The sequence below is a fragment of the Procambarus clarkii genome, chromosome 41, assembly GCF_040958095.1.
Source record: "Procambarus clarkii isolate CNS0578487 chromosome 41, FALCON_Pclarkii_2.0, whole genome shotgun sequence".
NCBI lineage: Eukaryota > Metazoa > Arthropoda > Malacostraca > Decapoda > Cambaridae > Procambarus > Procambarus clarkii.
Window position 1 is genome coordinate 23,912,012 of NC_091190.1, and position 19,843 is coordinate 23,931,854.

A 19,843-nucleotide genomic window follows, 5' to 3' on the forward strand; every position below is an offset into this window, starting at 1 on the left:
CTGACGCAATATTTGCTTGGTAAAAATTTGACGTCTGACGACCCTAAAATTTAGGTCGTCAGACATTATTATTACCAACATTATGATGTTGGGGTGTACTGCATCACATTGATGTTGGGGTGTACTGCATCACATTGATGTTGGGGTGTACTGCATCACATTGAGGTTGGGGTGTACTGCATCACATTGAGGTTGGGGTGTACTGCATCACATTGATGTTGGGGTGTACTGCATCACATTGATGTTGGGGTGTACTGCATCACATTGAGGTTGGGGTGTACTGCATCACATTGAGGTTGGGGTGTACTGCATCACATTGAGGTTGGGGTGTACTGCATCACATTGAGGTTGGGGTGTACTGCATCACATTGAGGTTGGGGTGTACTGCATCACATTGAGGTTGGGGTGTACTGCATCACATTGAGGTTGGGGTGTACTGCATCACATTGAGGTTGAGGTGTACTGCATTACGAAAATGTTGATGTGCTATGCGATATAGTGATGGTTGATGCTTCTTGATGGGTGTAACTTGATGGGTCGCACCTGAGCCCCACAAGGTACCCTCGAGCCCCACAAGGTACCCTCGAGCCCCACAAGGTACCCTCGAGCCCCACAAGGTACCCTCGAGCCCCACAAGGTACCACCCTCCAGCTACCACACACACACACAACACCAGTCTGTCCACACGCATAGAAGTCTTCTACACTGTAGAAGAAAAACACTTGCATGCGACGCTCAACGGGCGTCAGTCATAAGTTGTCCAGACACAAGTTCACCAAATGCTGTTTTAGGCGTGTTGTTGTTGTGGGTGTGGACCACGGTCTTGGCCTACCCACCTACTTGGACATCCCACATGTCAACCTACCTGGCATTTACGAAAGCCTGAACAAGATAATTGTAATTTTTCGCTAATATATGTTTCTTTGCTTTATTTCAGGTAAGAGAATTCAGCGCAACCATTGTATCTACCCTGTTATTCAGGTTAGTCTAGATTGAGAGAGAGAAAGAGAGGGAGAGAGAGAGAGAGGGAGGGAGAGAGAGAAAGGGAGGGAGAGAGAGAAAGGGAGGGAGAGAGAGAGAGAGAGAGAGAGAGAGAGAGAGAGAGAGAGAGAGAGAGAGAGAGAGAGAGAGAGAGAGAGAGAGAGAGAGAGAGAGAGAGAGAGAGACTGAATGAATGAATTCGTTTGAATTCATTGGCTAACTGCAGCTGTAGTTAAATCACCACGCGAAGACACACTGATTGAGTGCCTCTTTCGAAGTCAAAAGTCAGTGCCATGGATCAGTGGATTCGTACGGGGAGAATTGTGTGTTGACACTATCTGAGCCCCACGTGAGCGTGTTGACGCTAAAGGTCACCCTTCTCGAGTCACTGCTGGAAATAACATCTTTAAATTCCTGCATTGAGCGTCCGAAGTGTGTGTGGGTCCGGGCCCTGGGTGTTGTGAGGGGGGGGGGGGTGTACTGGGCCGGTGACCCGGGTGTTGTAGATCTGAAAGACGAGGAACAATGTGAAGGTTCAGGCTGGGATGAACTGGTTTAGGAAGACGCTGATGTTATGGCTAATGACCTAAGCTCCGGATCTCTCTCGGGACTGCGACGCCACACTACTCCACAGGGAGTAGTGTGGTGTCGACTGGAGACAGGGAGAGGGATAGAGAGGGAGACGGGTAGATAGAAATAGGGATAGAGAGGGAGGGAGAGGGAGAGATAAGTGAGGGATAGAGAGAGAGGGAGCTCTTTCTCTCTCTCCCTCCCTCTCTCTCTCTCTCTCTCTCTCTCTCTCTCTCTCTCTCTCTCTCTCTCTCTCTCTCTCTCTCTCTCTCTCTCTCTCTCTCTCTCTCTCTCTCTCTCTCTCCCTCTCTCTCCCTCCCTCCCTCCCTCTCCCTCTCCTTCTCTTTCGTTCGTGTGTATATGTTCTGGTTTTGGGGACCAATGTCCCCATGGCCCGGTCTCTGACCGGACTCATGACTCACACAGGCAGGGTAGATGGTCCTGGACCAAAAGCGTGTAACAAGAATGCTAAGGTAATAACAGGTACAGTATCAACCCGGCTGTGATTCATAGGCTGCGAGCTGCCACGCCCAACAGTCTGGTTGACCAACCAGATGTGGACCCTAGGGTAAGCTTCATCAATAACACATCTTTGCTGATGTAGCAAAGCGTAATTAACTTTGCGGTCTTAGAAATAATTACAAATTGATGAGATTACGTCGGCAGCAGCGAGCTTTGTCCTTAATGGCACACTAATGGCACAGTCCCTCGCACACCACGACTCATCAGAGGGCGGACGTGTGCCACACTCATCAACTGATGAGGGCAGAAGACATGCTTACTAACACTTGCAGACTGAGATGTGTCTTAGTCTGACACTAACGCCACGCTAAGGTTACGACGTAATAACAAAATAATGTTCTACTACACTGTGATGTACTTGTCGTGATGACGACTAAAGTGTCCGGGAGAAGAAGAGGTGGAGTTAAGACCACTCATCCCAGGTGAGGAGGCGGGGAGTCTCCACCACCTGCTGCTGTAAGGTAAGCTGGCACTAGGGTCGCTGGCACCAGGGTCGCTGGCACTAGGGTTGCTGGCACCAGGGTCGTTGGCACCAGGGTCGCTGGCACTAGGGTCGCTGGCACCAGGGTCGCTGGCACCAGGGTCGCTGGCACCAGGGTCGCTGGCACCAGGGTCGCTGGCACCAGGGTCGCTGGCACCAGGGTCGCTGGCACCAGGGTTGCTGGCACCAGGGTCGCTGGCACCAGGGTCGCTGGCACTAGGGTCGCTGGCACCAGGGTCGCTGGCACTAGGGTCGCTGGCACCAGGGTCGCTGGCACCAGGGTCGCTGGCACCAGGGTCGCTGGCACCAGGGTCGCTGGCACTAGGGTTGCTGGCACCAGGGTCGCTGGCACCAGGGTCGCTGGCACCAGGGACATCAAGCTGGCACCAGGGTCGCTGGCACCAGGGTCGCTGGCACCAGGGACATCAAGCTGGCACCAGGGGCATCAAGCTGGCACCAGGGACATCAAGCTGGCACCAGGGGCATCAAGCTGGCACCAGGGTCGCTGGCACCAGGGACATCAAGCTGGCACCAGGGACATCAAGCTGGCACCAGGGGCATCAAGCTGGCACCAGGGACATCAAGCTGGCACCAGGGGCATCAAGCTGGCACCAGGGGCATCAAGCTGGCACCAGGGGCATCCTGATCTATCTGGTCAACTCGCCACGAAGCATGATCACGCTATATAAAGACCGAGTGGTGTTCTTAAAAATTATATTGAATCATATTGCACCGAACTAGGGAATACGACACTCTGTAGCAGTCACTAAGTCATTCACCGAGGACAAGTTTGTGTGGTTGTTTCAGGTAAGTGTTGGTCAGTCGTCAGCCATAATGCAAGTGACCTTGTCAGGAGCCAAACTTGCCGGCAAGGTCACAAGGTCTACCCAGCTTCCCCTTACTCTCTGGTGAAGGGTGTCATCACTACCCCTCTCCACCCCAACCTTGAAAATGGCTTCAAGTTATCGGGAAGAATCATAGGCATCACCAACGGAATTTTGTGGGAGAAGAGTGGAGGCAGAGTATACAAAAGGAAGTAATAAAAGTGAGGCTGAGTTACACCCGGGGCGAAGCATCGACTATTGCAAAATCCCGACTGGCTTGATATTACGTTTTGGTCAGCCCGACCCGGCCTGGTTGGTGCTGCTTGCCTGGGGGCAGTGGTGGTGGTGGTCACCGGGGGGGGGGGGGGGACGCAGTGGTGGTGGTGACCACCAGGGGGGGGGGCAGTGGTACTAACCTAGTTACCTAGTTGTGCTTGCGGGGGTTGAGCTCTGCCTCTTTGGTCCCGCCTCTTAACTGTCAATCAACTGGGGTACAGGTTCCTGAGCTTACTGGGCTCTATCATATCTAAACTTGAAACTGTGTATGGAGTCAGCCTCCACCATATCACTTCCTAATGCATTCCATTTGTCTACTACTCTGACACTGAAAAAATTCTTTCTAATGTCTCTATGCCGGGAGGGAGAGAGGGAGCCGGTCGGCCGAGCGGACAGCACGCGGGTCTTGTGATCCTGTGGTCCTGGGTTCAATCCCAGGTGCTGGCGAGAAACAATGGGCAGAGTTTCTTTCACCCTATGCCCCTGTTACCTAGCAGTAAAATAGGTACCTGGGTGTTAGTCAGCTGTCACGGGCTGCTTCCTGGGGGTGGAGGCCTGGTCGAGGACCGGGCCGCGGGGACACTAAAAGCCCCGAAATCATCTCAAGAAGAGATGCCTCATTTGGGCACTCAATTTCCACCTGTGTCCCCTAGTGCACGTGCCCCTGGTGTTAAATAGTTTGTCTTTATCTACCCTATCAATTCCTCTGAAAATATTGTATGTGGTGATCATGTCCCCCCTAATTCGTCTGTCTCCCAGTGACGTGAGGTTTAATTCCCATAGTCTCTCCTTGTAGCTCATACCCCTCAGTTCCGGTTTTAGCCTGGTGGCAAACCTTTAAACCTTTTCCAGTTTAGTCTTATGCTTGACTAGATATGGACTCCATGCTGGAGCTGCACACTCTGATATTATTCTGACATAAATGGTATACAAAGTTCTGAATGATTCCTTACGCAAGTTTCTAAATGCCGTTCTTATGTTGGCCAACCTGGCATATGTCGCTGATGTGATCCTCTTGATAGGGGCTTCAGGGGACAGGTCTGGCCTGATATCAACCCCCAGGTCTTTCTCTCTCTTTGAAAGTCCAACTACTTGGGCTGGACGGTAGAGCGACGGTCTCGCTTCATGCAAGTTGGCGTTCAATCCCCGACCGTCCAAGTGGTTGGGCACCATTCCTTTCCCCCAGTCCCATCCCAAATCCTTATTCTGACCCCTTCCCAGTGCTATTTAGTCGTAATGGCTTAGTGCTTTCTCCTGATAGTTCCCTTCCCTTCTCTCTTTGACTCTTGAAGTATTTCATCTCCCAAATGATACCTTGTATCTGGTCTCCTGCTCCCTACACCTATCTTCATTACATTACAGTTGCTTGGGTTAAACTCTAACAACCATTTGTTTGACCATTCCTGCAGCTGGACTAGGTCTTCTTGAAGCTTCAAGCAGTCCTCATCTGTCTTAATCCTTCTCATAATTTTGGCGTTGTCAGCAAACATTGAGAGGAATAAGTCTATACCCTCTGGGAGATCATTTACGTATATCAGAAACAGAATAGGTCCGAATACAGGGCTCTGTGGGACCCCACTGTAGACTTCACGCCAATCTGAGGTCTCACCCCTCACTGTAACACTCTGCTTCCTATTGCTTAGGTACCCCTTATCCACTGGAGCGCCCTACCAGTTACTCCTGCTTGTTTCTCCAGCTTATGCATCAGCCTTTTGTGGGATACTGTGTCAAAGGCTTTCTGACAGTCCAAAAGAATGCAGTCCGCCCAGCCTTCTCTTTCTTGCTTAATCTTTGTCACTTGTTCGTAGCATTCTATTAAGCCTGTAAGGCAAGATTTACCCTCCCTGAACCCATGTTGAAGGGTTGTCACGAAGTCCCTTCTCTCCAGATGTGTTACCAGGTTATGTATCACGATCTTCTCCATCACCTTGCATGGTATACAAGTTAAGGACACTGGCCTGTAGTTCAGTGCCTCTTGTCTGTCACCCTTTTTGTATATTGGGACCACATTAGCTGCTTTCCATATTTCTGGCAGGTCTCCCGTCTCCAGTGACCTTCTATACACTATGGAGAGTGGCAAGCAAAGTGCTTCTGCGCACTCTTTCAATACCCATGGTGAGATTCCGTCTGGGCCAACAGCCTTTCTCACGTCCAGATCCAACAGGTGCCTCTTGACCTCATCTCTCGTAATTTCGAATCCTTCCGAGGCCGCCTGGTTTACTGCCACCTCTACTAGCACAGTGACCTCACCTCGTTCTATTGTGAAGACCTCCTGGAACCTTTTGTTGAGTTCTTCACACACACCTTTGTCATTCTCTGTGTACTTGTTTACCCGTCCGTGGTGGTCTCCAGGGGGGTGGGGGGCAGTAGTTGTGGTGGTGGCCTCGTGGAAGTGACCAGGGGTGGGTGATAAGTGGTGGTGATAGTGGTAGCAGCCAGAGACGCAGCTCTCTACAACAAGGGTTTACCCATTGATCACGGTCACCAACAACATGGTAGTGTTGTCCACCTGGGCGTGGTTAGTAACGTGTTGGCCTACACATACACTACTGCATTATTGACCACTCCGGCGTGATTGAAGGAAACATTGTAATATTGGTTGGTAAAATGGTTTCACAATGCCCCGTTCTCTTGTTTTACCACACCATAAAAAAAATAACTTTTTTTTTTTACTACGAAAAGTATGAACCCAAGCAACCCACATAAGCCATCACACCGATGCATAGAAAACGTAAATAATACGTTGCATAATTTTTTTAATATTGCGTCGCATTTTAACGAAATTCCAAATCCCTAATGAATGTAACGTATTAGGTGTTCACTGTAGCGAGGTCCAAGGTACTGGACCCCTGAGATCACTGTGGTGTTCACTGTAGAGAGGTCCAAGGTACTGGACCCCTGAGAAAACTGGTGTTCGCTGTAGAGAGGTCCAACGCTGATTGGGGCCAAAACTCTTAACTTAGGCAACAGTCTTGTTGCAAACCTTTGTACTTTTTCAATTTTGTCTGTATGCTTCAGAAGGTCCGTGCCAGTGTTGCGTATTCTAGTATTGGTCTAACAAATGTAGCCTAGATTGACTTACAGGAGTCCTGATTCAGGTTTCTAAACGTTGTTCTTATATTAGCTAGCGTTCCATATGCTGCTGATGATATCCTGTTTGTGTGTGTGCCTCCGGTGTGAGTCTCTGAATTATATCCATTCCTAGGTCCTTCTCTCTTTCCGATTCTTGTAGTTACCTTCTTTGTATGGTGTAGATGCCTTCTGGGCACTTATCTCCCTTTCCCATCTTCATTACCTTACACTTGTTAGGGTTGAATTCTAGCAACCATTTGTCTGACCACTCCTGGAGTTTGTCAAGGTCCTCCTGCAACTTTCTGCAATCATCATCTCTTTTTTTTTTTAATTCTTCATCAGCTTTGCTTCATCTGCCAACATTGACATGTCTGAGCTCACACCCTCGGGCAGGTCGTTCACATCAACTAAGCGGTCCCAGGACAGAGCCCTGTGGGACCCCACTTGTTACATTCCTCCAGCTTGACACCTCCTCTCTGACTGTGACTCTTGTTTTCTGTCGTTCAGGTACTCCCTTACCCAGTCCAGTGTTGTCCCAGTTATCCCAGTCTGGTTCTCCATCTCGTACACCAGTCTTTCATGAGAAACAATGTGAAATGCCTTTTACAGTCTAGAAAAATATAGTCAACCCAGCTTTCCTTTCCTGTCATATATTAGTAACCTTGCCATAAGTCAGTCAGATTTGTCAGGCGCGACCCTAAATGCATTTCTAAATCTAGGCTTAATGCTAAATCCATTTCTTATGTAGTTCCCGTGGCGCAGTGGTAAAACACTCGCCCGGCGCTTCGCGAGCGATTTAGCCTGGGTTCATACCTTGGCCGGGGAGGATTAACTGGGTGTTAATCCTTAACTAAAGCCTCTGTTCATCCAGCAGAGAATGGGTACCTGGTTGTTAAACCAATTTGGCGGGTCATATTCCGGAGAAAATTAGGATTAAGGACCTGTCCTAAACGCTATGCGTGCTGGTGCCTGTACAAGAATGTGAGAACTCTTGTACTCACCTAGTTGTACTCACCTAGTTGTGCTTGCGGGGTTGAGCTCTGGCTCTTTGGTCCCGCCTCTCAACTGTCAATCAACAGGTGTACAGGTTCCTGAGCCTACTGGGCTCTATCATATCTACACTTGAAACTGTGTATGGAGTCCACAGCCTCCACCACATCACTTCCTAATGCATTCCATTTGTCAACCACTCTGACACTAAAAAAGTTCTTTCTAATATCTCTGTGGCTCATTTGGGCACTCAGTTTAATGTGTGTGTGTGTGTGTACTCACCTAGTTGTACTCACCTAGTTGTGTTTGCGGGGGTTGAGCTCTGGCTCTTTGGTCCCGCCTCTCAACCGTCAATCAACAGGTGTACAGATTCCTGAGCCTATCGGGCTCTGTCATATCTACACTTGAAACTGTGTATGGAGTCAGCCTCCACCACATCACCCCCTAATGCATTCCATTTGTCAACCACTCTGACACTAAAAAAGTTCTTTCTAATATCTCTGTGGCTCATTTGGGCACTCAGTTTCCACCTGTGTCCCCTTGTGCGTGTTCCCCTTGTGTTAAATAGACTGTCTTTATCTACCCTATCAATCCCCTTCAGAATCTTGAATGTGGTGATCATGTCCCCCCTAACTCTTCTGTCTTCCAGCGAAGTGAGGTTTAATTCCCGTAGTCTCTCCTCGTAGCTCATACCTCTCAGCTCGGGTACTAGTCTGGTGGCAAACCTTTGAACCTTTTCCAGTTTAGTCTTATCCTTGACTAGATATGGACTCCATGCTGGGGCTGCATACTCCAGGATTGGCCTGACATATGTGGTATACAAAGTTCTGAATGATTCTTTACACAAGTTTCTGAATGCCGTTCGTATGTTGGCCAGCCTGGCATATGCCGCTGATGTTATCCGCTTGATATGTGCTGCAGGAGACAGGTCTGGCGTGATATCAACCCCCAAGTCTTTTTCCTTCTCTGACTCCTAAAGAATTTCCTCTCCCAGATGATACCTTGTATCATCATCATCATACCTTGTATTGATGATGTGTGTGTGTGTGTGTGTGTGTGTGTGTGTGTGTGTGTGTGTGTGTGTGTGTGTGTGTGTGTGTGTGTGTGTGTGTGTGTGTGTGTGTGTGTGTGTGTGTTCACCTAGTTGTATTCACCTAGTTGTGCTTGCGAGGGTTGAGCTCTGCTCTTTCGGCCCGCCTCTCAACTGTCAATCAACTGTTTCTACTACTTTTTTTTCTCTTCTCCACACCACACCCACACCCCCCCAGGAAGCTACCCGTGACAGCTGACTAACTCCCAGGTACCTATTTACTGCTAGATAACAGGGCATAGGGTGAAAGAAACTCTCCCCATCGTTTCTCGCCGGCGCCCAGGATCGAACCCGGGACCATAGAATCACGTGTACAGCGTGCTGTCCGCTCGGCCGCCGGCTCCCTGTGTGTGTGTGTGTGTATGTGTGTGTGTGTGTGTGTGTGTGTGTGTGTGTGTGTGTGTGTGTGTGTGTGTGTTTGTGTGTGTGTGTGTGTGTGTCTGGGATGCTGGGATCCATTCTATTCATCATTAGTGTAAAGAATTGACTGCAGGAGTTGAGTCTTTTATGTCAATATTTGCAGATGATGAAAAAATCTTTTAACACGGGTGGTACACGCACAAGGGGACACAGGTGGAAGCTTCAGTACCCAAATGAGCCACAGAGACGTTAGGAAGAACTTTTTCAGTGTCAGAGTAGTTAGTAAATGGAATGCATTAGGAAGTGATGTGGTGGAGGCTGACTCCATACACAGTTTCCAATGAAGATACTGTAGAGCCAAGTAGGCTCAGGAATCTGTACACCTGTTGATAGACAGTTGAGAGGCGGGACCAAAAAGCCAGAGCTCAAACCCCGCAAGCACAACTAGGTGAGCACACACACACACACACACACACCAACCACCGGTGTGTGTGTGCACAAACACCGTGTGTGTGTGTGCACAAACACCGTGTGTGTGTGTGCACAAACACCGGGTGTGTGTGTGTGTGTGTGCACAAACACCGTGTGTGTGTATGCACAAACACTGTGTGTGTGTGCACAAACACCGTGTGTGTGTGCACAAACACCGGGTGTGTGTGTGTGTGTGTGTACAAACACCGGGTGTGTGTGTGTGTGTGTGTGTACTCACCTAGTTGTACTCACCTAGTTGTGCTTGCGAGGGTTGAGCTCTGGCTCTTTGGTCCCGCCTCTCAACTGTCAATCAACAGGTGTACAGGTTCCTGAGCCTATTGGGCTCTATCATATCTACTCTTGAAACACAAAGTGTGTGTGTGTGTGTGCACAACCACCGGGTGTGTGTGTGTGTGTGCACAACCACCGGGTGTGTGTGTGTGTGCACAACCACCGGGTGTGTGTGTGTGTGCACAACCACCGGGTGTGTGTGTGTGTGTGCACAACCACCGGGTGTGTGTGTGTGTGTGTGTGCACAACCACCGGGTGTGTGTGTGTGTGTGTGTGCACAATCACCGGGTGTGTGTGTGCACAACCACCGGGTGTGTGTGTGTGTGTGCACAACCACCGGGTGTGTGTGTATGTGTGTGTGCACAATCACCGGGTGTGTGTGTGCACAACCACCGGGTGTGTGTGTGTGTGCACAACCACCGGGTGTGTGTGTATGTGTGTGTGCACAAACACCGGGTGTGTGTGTGTGTGTGTGTGCACAAACACCGGGTGTGTGTGTGCACAACCACCGGGTGTGTGTGTGTGTGCACAACCACCGGGTGTGTGTGTGTATGTGTGTGCACAAACACCGGGTGTGTGTGTGCACAACCACCGGGTGTGTGTGTGTGTGTGTGCACAAACACCGGGTGTGTGTGTGCACAACCACCGGGTGTGTGTGTGTGTGCACAACCACCGGGTGTGTGTGTATGTGTGTGTGCACAACCACCGGGTGTGTGTGTATGTGTGTGTGCACAAACACCGGGTGTGTGTGCACAACCACCGGGTGTGTGTGTGTGTGCACAACCACCGGGTGTGTGTGTATGTGTGTGTGCACAACCACCGGGTGTGTGTGTATGTGTGTGTGCACAAACACCGGGTGTGTGTGTGCACAATCACCGGGTGTGTGTGTGCACAATCACCGGGTGTGTGTGTGCACAACCACCGGGTGTGTGTGTATGTGTGTGTGCACAAACACCGGGTATGTGCCAAAAATGTGTTGGGTGTTGTAATCATTCTGGTGATGGTGTTATTAAATAGTTTGTAGGGTGTTGCCGGGCGCGCCAGCCCCGCTAATTACATGTATCGGTGATGGAGGTGATGGAGAGCGAGTCGTGAATGTTAAATGGTTATGGCCGCCGTTGTGGGCCCGAGGCCACGTGGCCCGCTAATGTAGCGGCTGTCGGAGGACGCACTGGATCACCGCGCGGTGCTTCCTTGTTATGGCCGGCATAAAGTGGAGTTTATACCACAGTTGCTGGCTATTTATTTTGGGTGGTTTTATGGGTGTACAGCGTGGCAGGGGGGTATGTTTGGTGCATGGGGGAGGGGGGGTACTAGTACCCTCCTAGTTGTGCTGGCGGAGGTTGAGCTTTGGCTCTTTGGTCCCGACTCTCAACCGTCAATCAACTGGTGTATAGATTCCTGAGCTTCTCAAGCTCCATCATATCTACATTTGAAACTGTGTATGGAGTCAGCCTCCACCACATCACTGCCTAGTGCATTCCATCTGTTAACTACTCTTAACACTGAAAAAATTCTTCCTAATGTCTCTGTGGCTCATTTGGGTACTCAGCTTCCACCTGTGTCCCCTTGTGCGAGTAACCACCCGTGTTAAATAATGCATCCTTGTCCAACCTGTCAATTATCATGAGAATTTTGTGTGTTGTGATCATGTCTCCCCGAGCTCCTGTGACGTGAGGTGCAGTTTACTCAGCCTTTTCTTGTAACTCATGCCTCTTAGTTCTGGGACTAGCCTAGTGGCATACCTCAGAACATTTTCCAGTTTCGTTTTGTGCTTGACAAGGTACGGGCTCCATGCTGGGGCCGCATACTCCAGGATTGGTCTTACATACGTGGTATACAAGGCTCTGAAAGATTCATTACACAGGTTTCTGAAGACAGTTCTGATGTTAACCATCCTCTCATACGCCGTCGATGTTATTCTTTTGAAGTGGGCTTCAGGAGACAGGTTTGGCCTGATATCAACTCCTAAATCTCTCTCTGGCCGTTTCGCGAAGGACTTTATCTCCCATTTGGTATCCTGTGTCTGGCCTCCTATTTCCTCCACCCAGTTTCATTACCATACATTTACTTGGGTTGAACTTTAGTAGCCATATGGTGGACCATTCCTACAGTTTGTTTAGGTCATCTTGAATCCTCCTACTATCTTCCTCTGTATGGAAGAGGGAGTGTGTGGGGGGAGGGAAGGGAGTGGGAATGTGAGGGGCGGCTCCCTTAGGAGAGGGAGGTCTACCTAACTTGTGTCAATCTGTTGTTGGTTCCGGAGATCAACATCCCCGACCAGGCCTCCTCGTTGCTGGACTGGTCAACCAGGCTGTTGGACGCGGCTACTCGCAGCCTGATGTATGAGTCACAGCCTGGTTGATCAGGTATCCTTTGGAGGAGCTTATCCAGTTCTCTCTTGAACACTGTGAGGGGTCGGCCAGTTATGCCCCTTATGTGTAGTGGAAGCGTGTTGAACAGTCTCGGGCCTCTGATGTTGATAGAGTTCTCTCTCAGAGTACCTGTTGCACCTCTGCTCTTCAACGGGGGTATTCTGCACATCCTGCCATGTCTTCTGGTCTCATGTGATGTTATTTCTGTGTGCAGGTTTGGGACCAGCCACTCTAATATTTTCCAAGCATAAATAAATGACTGTATGTCTCTCGGCGCTCTCGAGAATACAGGTTTAAAATATTTGAACGTTCCAAATAATTTATATATTTTATTGAGTGGAATCGGGCATATAAGTGTGTTTACGTGCGCGAGTGTGTGGGAGGAGTGGGGGGGGGGGCACGGCTGACGACCCTGTTGATCTGGATATTGTGTGTGTATGGCCTTCATTGTCCGGGTAACTGGGCATGCTTGGCCGTGTGCCGGGGCTGTCGGTTATTGGTTTAAAATGTGTGTGTATGTTGAACTTTCTCTCTCAATATTTGTTTTGTGTGTGTGTCCGTTGTGCTTGTAGAGTTGGTCGACTTGTTCCCTCGTTTTAATGTTCCTCACTTTGAAATTTGCTCCTCTGTATACCTTAGCCATCTTCATAGTCTTGTATGCCGTTTTATAGAGATCATAAGAATTATGGAAACTGCAAAAGGCCGGTGAAGCCATACGAGGCAGCTTCTGTATATATCCATATATCTACGCAGACTCATTCATACATCTGTCTATCTTAAGCTTGAAACACCCGAGCGATCCCACGTTGATTATGTTACCTGCAGTATACCTAGAGTATACCTCTGCTGAAGACATTGAAAAACTACAAGCAGATGTCAACAAAGTTTTCGACTGAGCAGCAGAAAATAACATGATGTTTAACAGTGATAAATTTCAGGTACTCAAGTACGGCAAAAATGAGAATCTGAAACATAATACAGGGTACAAAACACAATCAAATCTTCCCGTAGTAGAAAAACAGCATGTCAAGAATTTGGGAATAATGATGTCTGACGATCTAACGTTTAGGGAGCATAACCAAGCAAATATTGCGTCAGCCAGAAAAATGATCGGATGGATTACTAAAACTTTCAAATCCAGGGATCCCATCACAATGGTTGTACTCTTCAAGTCACTTGTGTTGTCCCGTCTCGAGTACTGCTCAGTACTCACTTCCCCCTTCAGAGCAGGAGAGATTGCTGAAATAGAGGGAATACAGAGAACATATACGGCACGCATAGACGAGATAAAACACCTAAATTATTGGGATCGTCTCAAAGCTCTCCAAATGTACTCTCTAGAAAGGAGACTAGAGAGAGATACCAAATAATATACACATGGAAAATACTGGAGGGCCAGGTCCCAAATCTACACAGTAAAATAACAACGTACTGGAGTGAACGATATGGAAGAAAATGCAAGATTGAACCAGCGAAGAGCAGAGGTGTCATAGGCACAATCAGAGAACACTGTATAAACATCAGAGGTCCGCGGTTGTTCAACGTCCTCCCAGCGACTATAAGAAATATTGCCGGAACAACCGTGGACATCTTCAAGAGAAAAGTAGACTGTTTTCTGCAAGGAGTGCCGGACCAACCGGGCTGTGGTGGGTATGTAGGCCTGCGGGCCACTCCAAGCAACAGCCTGGTGGACCAAACTCTCACAAGTCAAGCCTGGCCTCGGGCCGGGCTTGGGGAGTAGAACAACTCCCAGAACTCTCATCAACCAGGTATCACAAATGCAAAAAAAAAAAAAAGTGACAGGTTGGATTTCAAAAAGTTTTCAAACTAGAGATGTTATTCCAAAGATGATACTATTCAAGACGCTAGTGCTCTGTGCAGTGGAATACTGTTTCACAATGACAGTCCCTTTCCAAGCTGGAAAAATTGCTGACCTGGAGAGCGTGCAGAGATTCATTACTGCTAGAATCTACTGAGTAAAACATCTAAACTATTGGGACCGCTCAAAATGCCTAAATGTGTATTCTCTTGAGCGCAGGCGGGAGAGATACATAATAATTTATACGTGGAAAATAACAGAGGGGCTGGTGCCAAACCTGCGCACAGAAATAACATCACATGAGACCAGAAGACATGGCAGGATGTGCAGAATACCCCCGTTGAAAAGCAGAGGTGCAACAGGTACTCTGAGAGAGAACTATCAACATCAGAGGCCCGAGACTGTTCAACACGCTTCCACTACACATAAGGGACATAACTGGCCGACCCCTCACAGTCTTCAAGAGAGAACTTGTTAAACATCTCCAAATGATACCTGATCAACCATGCTATGATTCATACATCAGACTGCGAGCAGCCGCGTCCAACAGCCTGGTTGACCAGCCCAGCAACGAGGAGGCCTGGTCGAGGACCGGGCCGCGGCGACCTTAAGCCCCGAAATCATCGCAAGGTATCCGCAAGGCAAGGTACTTTGATTCTAGGTACCTTTACATTTGTAGAATTCAAGAGCTCTGTGCATGTAAGTCGTGTCAGTGTCTCAGGTGGGAAATACTTGTGTGAAGACTTTTGAAATGAAGGAATCGTAAGAAGGGTTCTGGTGGTATGGTGGCGGTGAGAAATAGTTGTCAAGGTCTCTTGGGAAATGTTTGTCAATTTAAGGTCTCTTGTGGGAAATGTTTGTCAATTTAAGGTCTCTTGAGGGAAATTGTCAATTTAAGGTCTGAGGGAAATTGTCAATTTAAGGTCTCTTGAGGGAAATTGTCAATTTAAGGTCTCTTGAGGGAAATGTTTGTCAATTTAAGGTCTCTTCAGGGAAATGTTTATCAATTTAAGGTCTCTTGAGGGAAATGTTTGTCAATTTAAGGTCTCTTGTGTATATTAGTGTTGTCAAGGCCGCTGGAGGAGAATAAGTGGCTTTGCCAACAGTCACACATGAGTGCTGGCGCCCTGGACGGGTCGTCAAAGAGCTGCGTTCATTAGCCAGAGCGTCAGCGAGCACACACTGGGAATTACATCAAAGCTCCCTAAGATGAACCTCTCTCAAGAACCAACAGATTCCAGTACGTCATTCCTGATCTAGAGTGAGGCATCCGGGAGCCAACAGATTCCAGTACGTCATTCCTGATCTAGAGTGAGGCATCCGGGAGCCAACAGATTCCAGTACGTCATTCCTGATCTAGAGTGAGGCATCCGGGAGCCAACAGATTCCAGTACGTCATTCCTGATCTAGAGTGAGGCATCCGGGAGCCAACAGATTCCAGTACGTCATTCCTGATCTAGAGTGAGGCATCCGGGAGCCAACAGATTCCAGTACGTCATTCCTGATCTAGAGTGAGGCATCCGGGAGCCAAAGAAACATTCCACAATCACCACAAATGAGTTTGTTTTGCCAGACGCAGCGATCTTTTGTGGTTTACGGTTTCCTTATATTTTGTGCCCCTCTTGCACACTTTCGGGAGCTTTTTATTAGTCTGTAGAAACGGGCTCGTGTGTGTGTGAGTGTAAGATCAACAGGATTGAGACATTACTGAGGCAGTACAGTAGAATCAAACCTTCGTTCCTGCACTTCTCAGGCACACGCAGTACCGCCTGCACCATGATGGGCATATAGAATTGTGAGTTTACATTAATGTTCGATGTGGCGTTATTGTGTATGCTAAGGCCGGAAACAGGGGAGGGGAGGGGGGGGGTGATTGTTAAGAGTTAAATCTTGTTGCGGAGAAAATGACTGTAAACAGTTTATAAACTTTTTTTTTTGTTTACACCAATGACAGATGAGAGAGAGACTTCTGGGAGGTAATGTTGGAGTTTGAGGGATCCTGTGGGTTACATCACGTCATTTATATTTCTCATACTTTTGTTTGGCACCTGTTGTCTGTTGTTGCCCGTTGTCTGTTGTTGCCCGTTGTCACTGATTTCCCGTTGTCAGTAGTGCGCTCACACTACCGACTGGACCATGACGAGAGGCCATACGATGGGATCGAACTGTGGTGGCATGCCTGGAATATCCCAGGGACACGCGTTCTAAACCCCCCCCCCCCCATAAGATGGCCTCAGCATTACCGCCTAGATGTCAGACGGTCATGTGATTGCATTGTGTTTATGAGAGAAACACCGTTGTGTTTTCGAGTAACAGCCTAGTTGATCAGGGAACCAACCACGAGGCCTGGTGAGAGACCGGGCTGCGGGGACACTGATCCCCGGAACCATAACATGATTCAGGAGGGAGGAAGACTCTCACACCTGGGACACGAGTCCAGGTCCATCACCTGGTAACGAGCCAGTAACGAGCCAGTAACGACCCGTTTGAGCCGTCGCACAAAGGAAATAGAGAGTGCAACTGATTTAACTCCACTGCCACCAGAGTGACTTCGAATCACGGGTTTGGGTTATTTCATTGTACGTCAACAGGTGGAGGAGCCACACCCTGGGAGTGAGGAGCCACACCCTGGGAGTGAGGAGCCACACCCTGGGAGTGAGGAGCCACACCCTGGGAGTGAGGAGGCCACACCCTGGGAGTGAGGAGGCCACACCCTGGGAGTGAGGAGCCACACCCTGGGAGTGAGGAGGCCACACCCTGGGAGTGAGGAGGCCACACCCTGGGAGTGAGGAGCCACACCCTGGGAGTGAGGAGGCCACACCCTGGGAGTGAGGAGCCACACCCTGGGAGTGAGGAGCCACACCCTGGGAGTGAGGAGCCACACCCTGGGAGTGAGGACGCGGCCAGATGCATTCATGTAGAGGCTCCAGTGACTTGTACATGTTGTGTTGTGAGTTGTTCAACTAACAAGTAGTTGTAATTATTATGTCCTTAATCAGCTCATCGTTGTTTGTAACAATAAGGTCTAGGAGGTTTCCTTTACTTGTTGGCTCTACTATTTGCTGGTTTAAATCTAATGTCACACATCTGCAAGAGGTCATTTGTATGTCTGTCTGTTTCCTCAGACTGCTTCCTGGGACTCTCTGCTATAACAGTATTTGCCACTTTTGTCCATTATAGATGACTTAAGTTGACATCACCAAGCAAGATGATGTTGGGGCAGTGTTTGTGAGGTTTTCTAAGCAGTCTTTTATTTTCCTAAGTTGGTCTTCAAACTATTGAGGATTTACGTCTGGTGATTTATATATAAGGACAATCATCACATTTAGAATTCCTATTTTGGTTATCAACACTTCCATCATATTGTCTGAGGTGTTTAGCAGCTCAGTGCAGATGAGTGTGTCAGCAGTACAGGCTGACCCCACCCCTGTAGCCTGTGATGTACAGGCTGACCCCACCCCTGTAGCCTGTGATGTACAGGCTGACCCCACCCTGTAGCCTGTGATGTACAGGCTGACCCCACCCTGTAGCCTGTGATGTACAGGCTGACCCCACCCCTGTAGCCTGTGATGTACAGGCTGACCCCACCCTGTAGCCTGTGATGTACAGGCTGACCCCACCCTGTAGCCTGTGATGTACAGGCTGACCCCACCCTGTAGCCTGTGATGTACAGGCTGACCCCACCCTGTAGCCTGTGATGTACAGGCTGACCCCACCCCTGTAGCCTGTGTTTCCTGTCACATCTGAAAAGATCGTAAAGACAATTAAAAGTATTGTAAAGATTAAAAGCCAGTCGCATCACTTTGGTAGTGTTTTGTGTGAGGCAGATGGGAGCCCGGTCGTGCTACAACACCCGGGTTTGTGTTCCCTGGTCAGCTGAAATAGGGAATTAAAACTGCAAGAAAAGCCTGTAACTCGGGCCGAATAAATGAGAGCAAAAGTCTATCAATGAAATCGAGAGAAATTGATGACAAATAAATAATTGAAATATTGAGGACACAGAACGACTCCATTGTCAGTCAACCCCACAACACACTGAATATTGGCACTCCAAATGTATTATTCATGATTGTGATCTCAACCTCGACTCGCATGTTGGACTTCACCCACCCTAACCCTTTGGGAGTCGGTCGGCCGAGCGGACAGCACACTGGACTTGTGATCCTGTGGTCCTGGGTTCGATCCCAGGCGCCGGCGAGAAACAATGGGCAGTTTCTTTCACCCTATGCCCCTGTTACCTAGCAGTAAAAATAGGTACCTGGGTGTTAGTCAGCTGTCACGGGCTGCTTCCTGGGGGTGGATGCCTGGTCGAGGACCGGGCCGCGGGGACACTAAAGCCCCGAAATCATCTCAAGATAACCCCACTGGACCATGCATTGGCACCATGCATTGGCGGAACAAATGTGGATGTTCTCAAGAGGCACTTGGACAGGTTCTTGCAAGTAGTGCCGGACCAGCCGGGCTGTAGTGGATATGTGGGCCTGTGGGCCGCTCCAAGCAACAGCCTGGTGGACCAAGTTATCACAAGTCGAACCTGGCCTCGGGCCAGGCTTGGAGAGTAGAAGAACTCCCAGAACCCCATCAAGCAGACCCTAGATGTTCAGTGCTCTCTGATTGTGTGTGTGTGTGTATATTCACCTAATTGTGCTTGCAGGGGTTGAGCTCTGCTCTTTCGGTCCGTCTCTCAACTATCAATCAACCAACTGTTACTAACTACTAATTTCACCCCCCCCCCACACACACACCCCACACCCCCAGGCAGCAGCCTGTAACAACTGTCTAATTCTCAGGTACCTATTTATTGCTAGATAACAGGGGCATCAGGGTGAAAGAAACTCTGCCCATTTGTGTCTGCCGGCGCCGGGAATTGAACCCGGGCCACAGGATTACGAGTCCCGCGCGCTGTCCTCTCATCTACCAGATCCCTTGTCCACTCAGCTACCAGACCCTCTAGCTGTGTACTCACCTAGTTGTGTTTGCGGGGGTTGAGCTTTGGCTCTTTGGTCCCGCCTCTCAACTGTCAATCAACTGATGGACAGATTCCTGAGCCTATTGGGCTCTATCATATCTACATTTGAAACTGTGTATGGAGTCAGCCTCCACCACATCACTTCCTAATGCATTTCCATTTGTTAACTACTCTGACACTGAACAAGTTCTTTCTACTGTCTCTGTGGCTCATCTGGGTACTAAATTTCCACCTGTGTCCCCTTGTTCGTGTCCCACCCGTGCTGAAGAGTTTGTCTTTGTCTACCCTGTCAATTCCCCTGAGAATTTTGTAGGCGGTTATCATGTCTCCCCATGCTCTTCTGTTTTCCAGGGACGTGAGGTTTAGTTCCCTTAACCTTTCCTTGTAGTTCATACCTCTCAGTTCTGGAACTAGTCTGAAGACATACCTCTGAATCTTCTCTATCTTTGTCTTGTGTTTAACTAGGTATGGACTCCAGGCTGGAGCTGCATACGCCAGGATTGGTCTGACGTAAGTGGTATATAAGGTCCTAAACGATTTCTTACACAGGTTTCTAAAGGCAATTTTTATGTTGGTCAATCTAGCATATGCCGCTGATGATATATGTTTGATGTGGAGCCTCTAGGGACAAGTTCGGTGTGATATCAACCCCCAGATCTTTCTCTCTATTTGACTCTTGCAGGATTTCACCTCCCAGATGATACCTTGTGTTCAGCCTTCTGCTCCCTTCGCCTAATTTCATTACTTTACAC

General features: G+C 48.9%; 1 protein-coding gene across 1 annotated transcript in view; it reads right to left on the reverse strand.

The window, feature by feature from the left end:
- Positions 1-2,415: 2,415 nt before the first annotated feature.
- Positions 2,416-19,843, reverse strand: part of LOC123761110 (variant surface antigen E-like) — a 19,169-nt gene continuing 1,741 nt past the window's right edge. The window contains exon 2 of the mRNA XM_069339203.1: positions 2,416-2,914. Coding sequence (XP_069195304.1) covers positions 2,416-2,914 — 499 coding nt within the window. The remainder of the gene's footprint in view (positions 2,915-19,843) is intronic.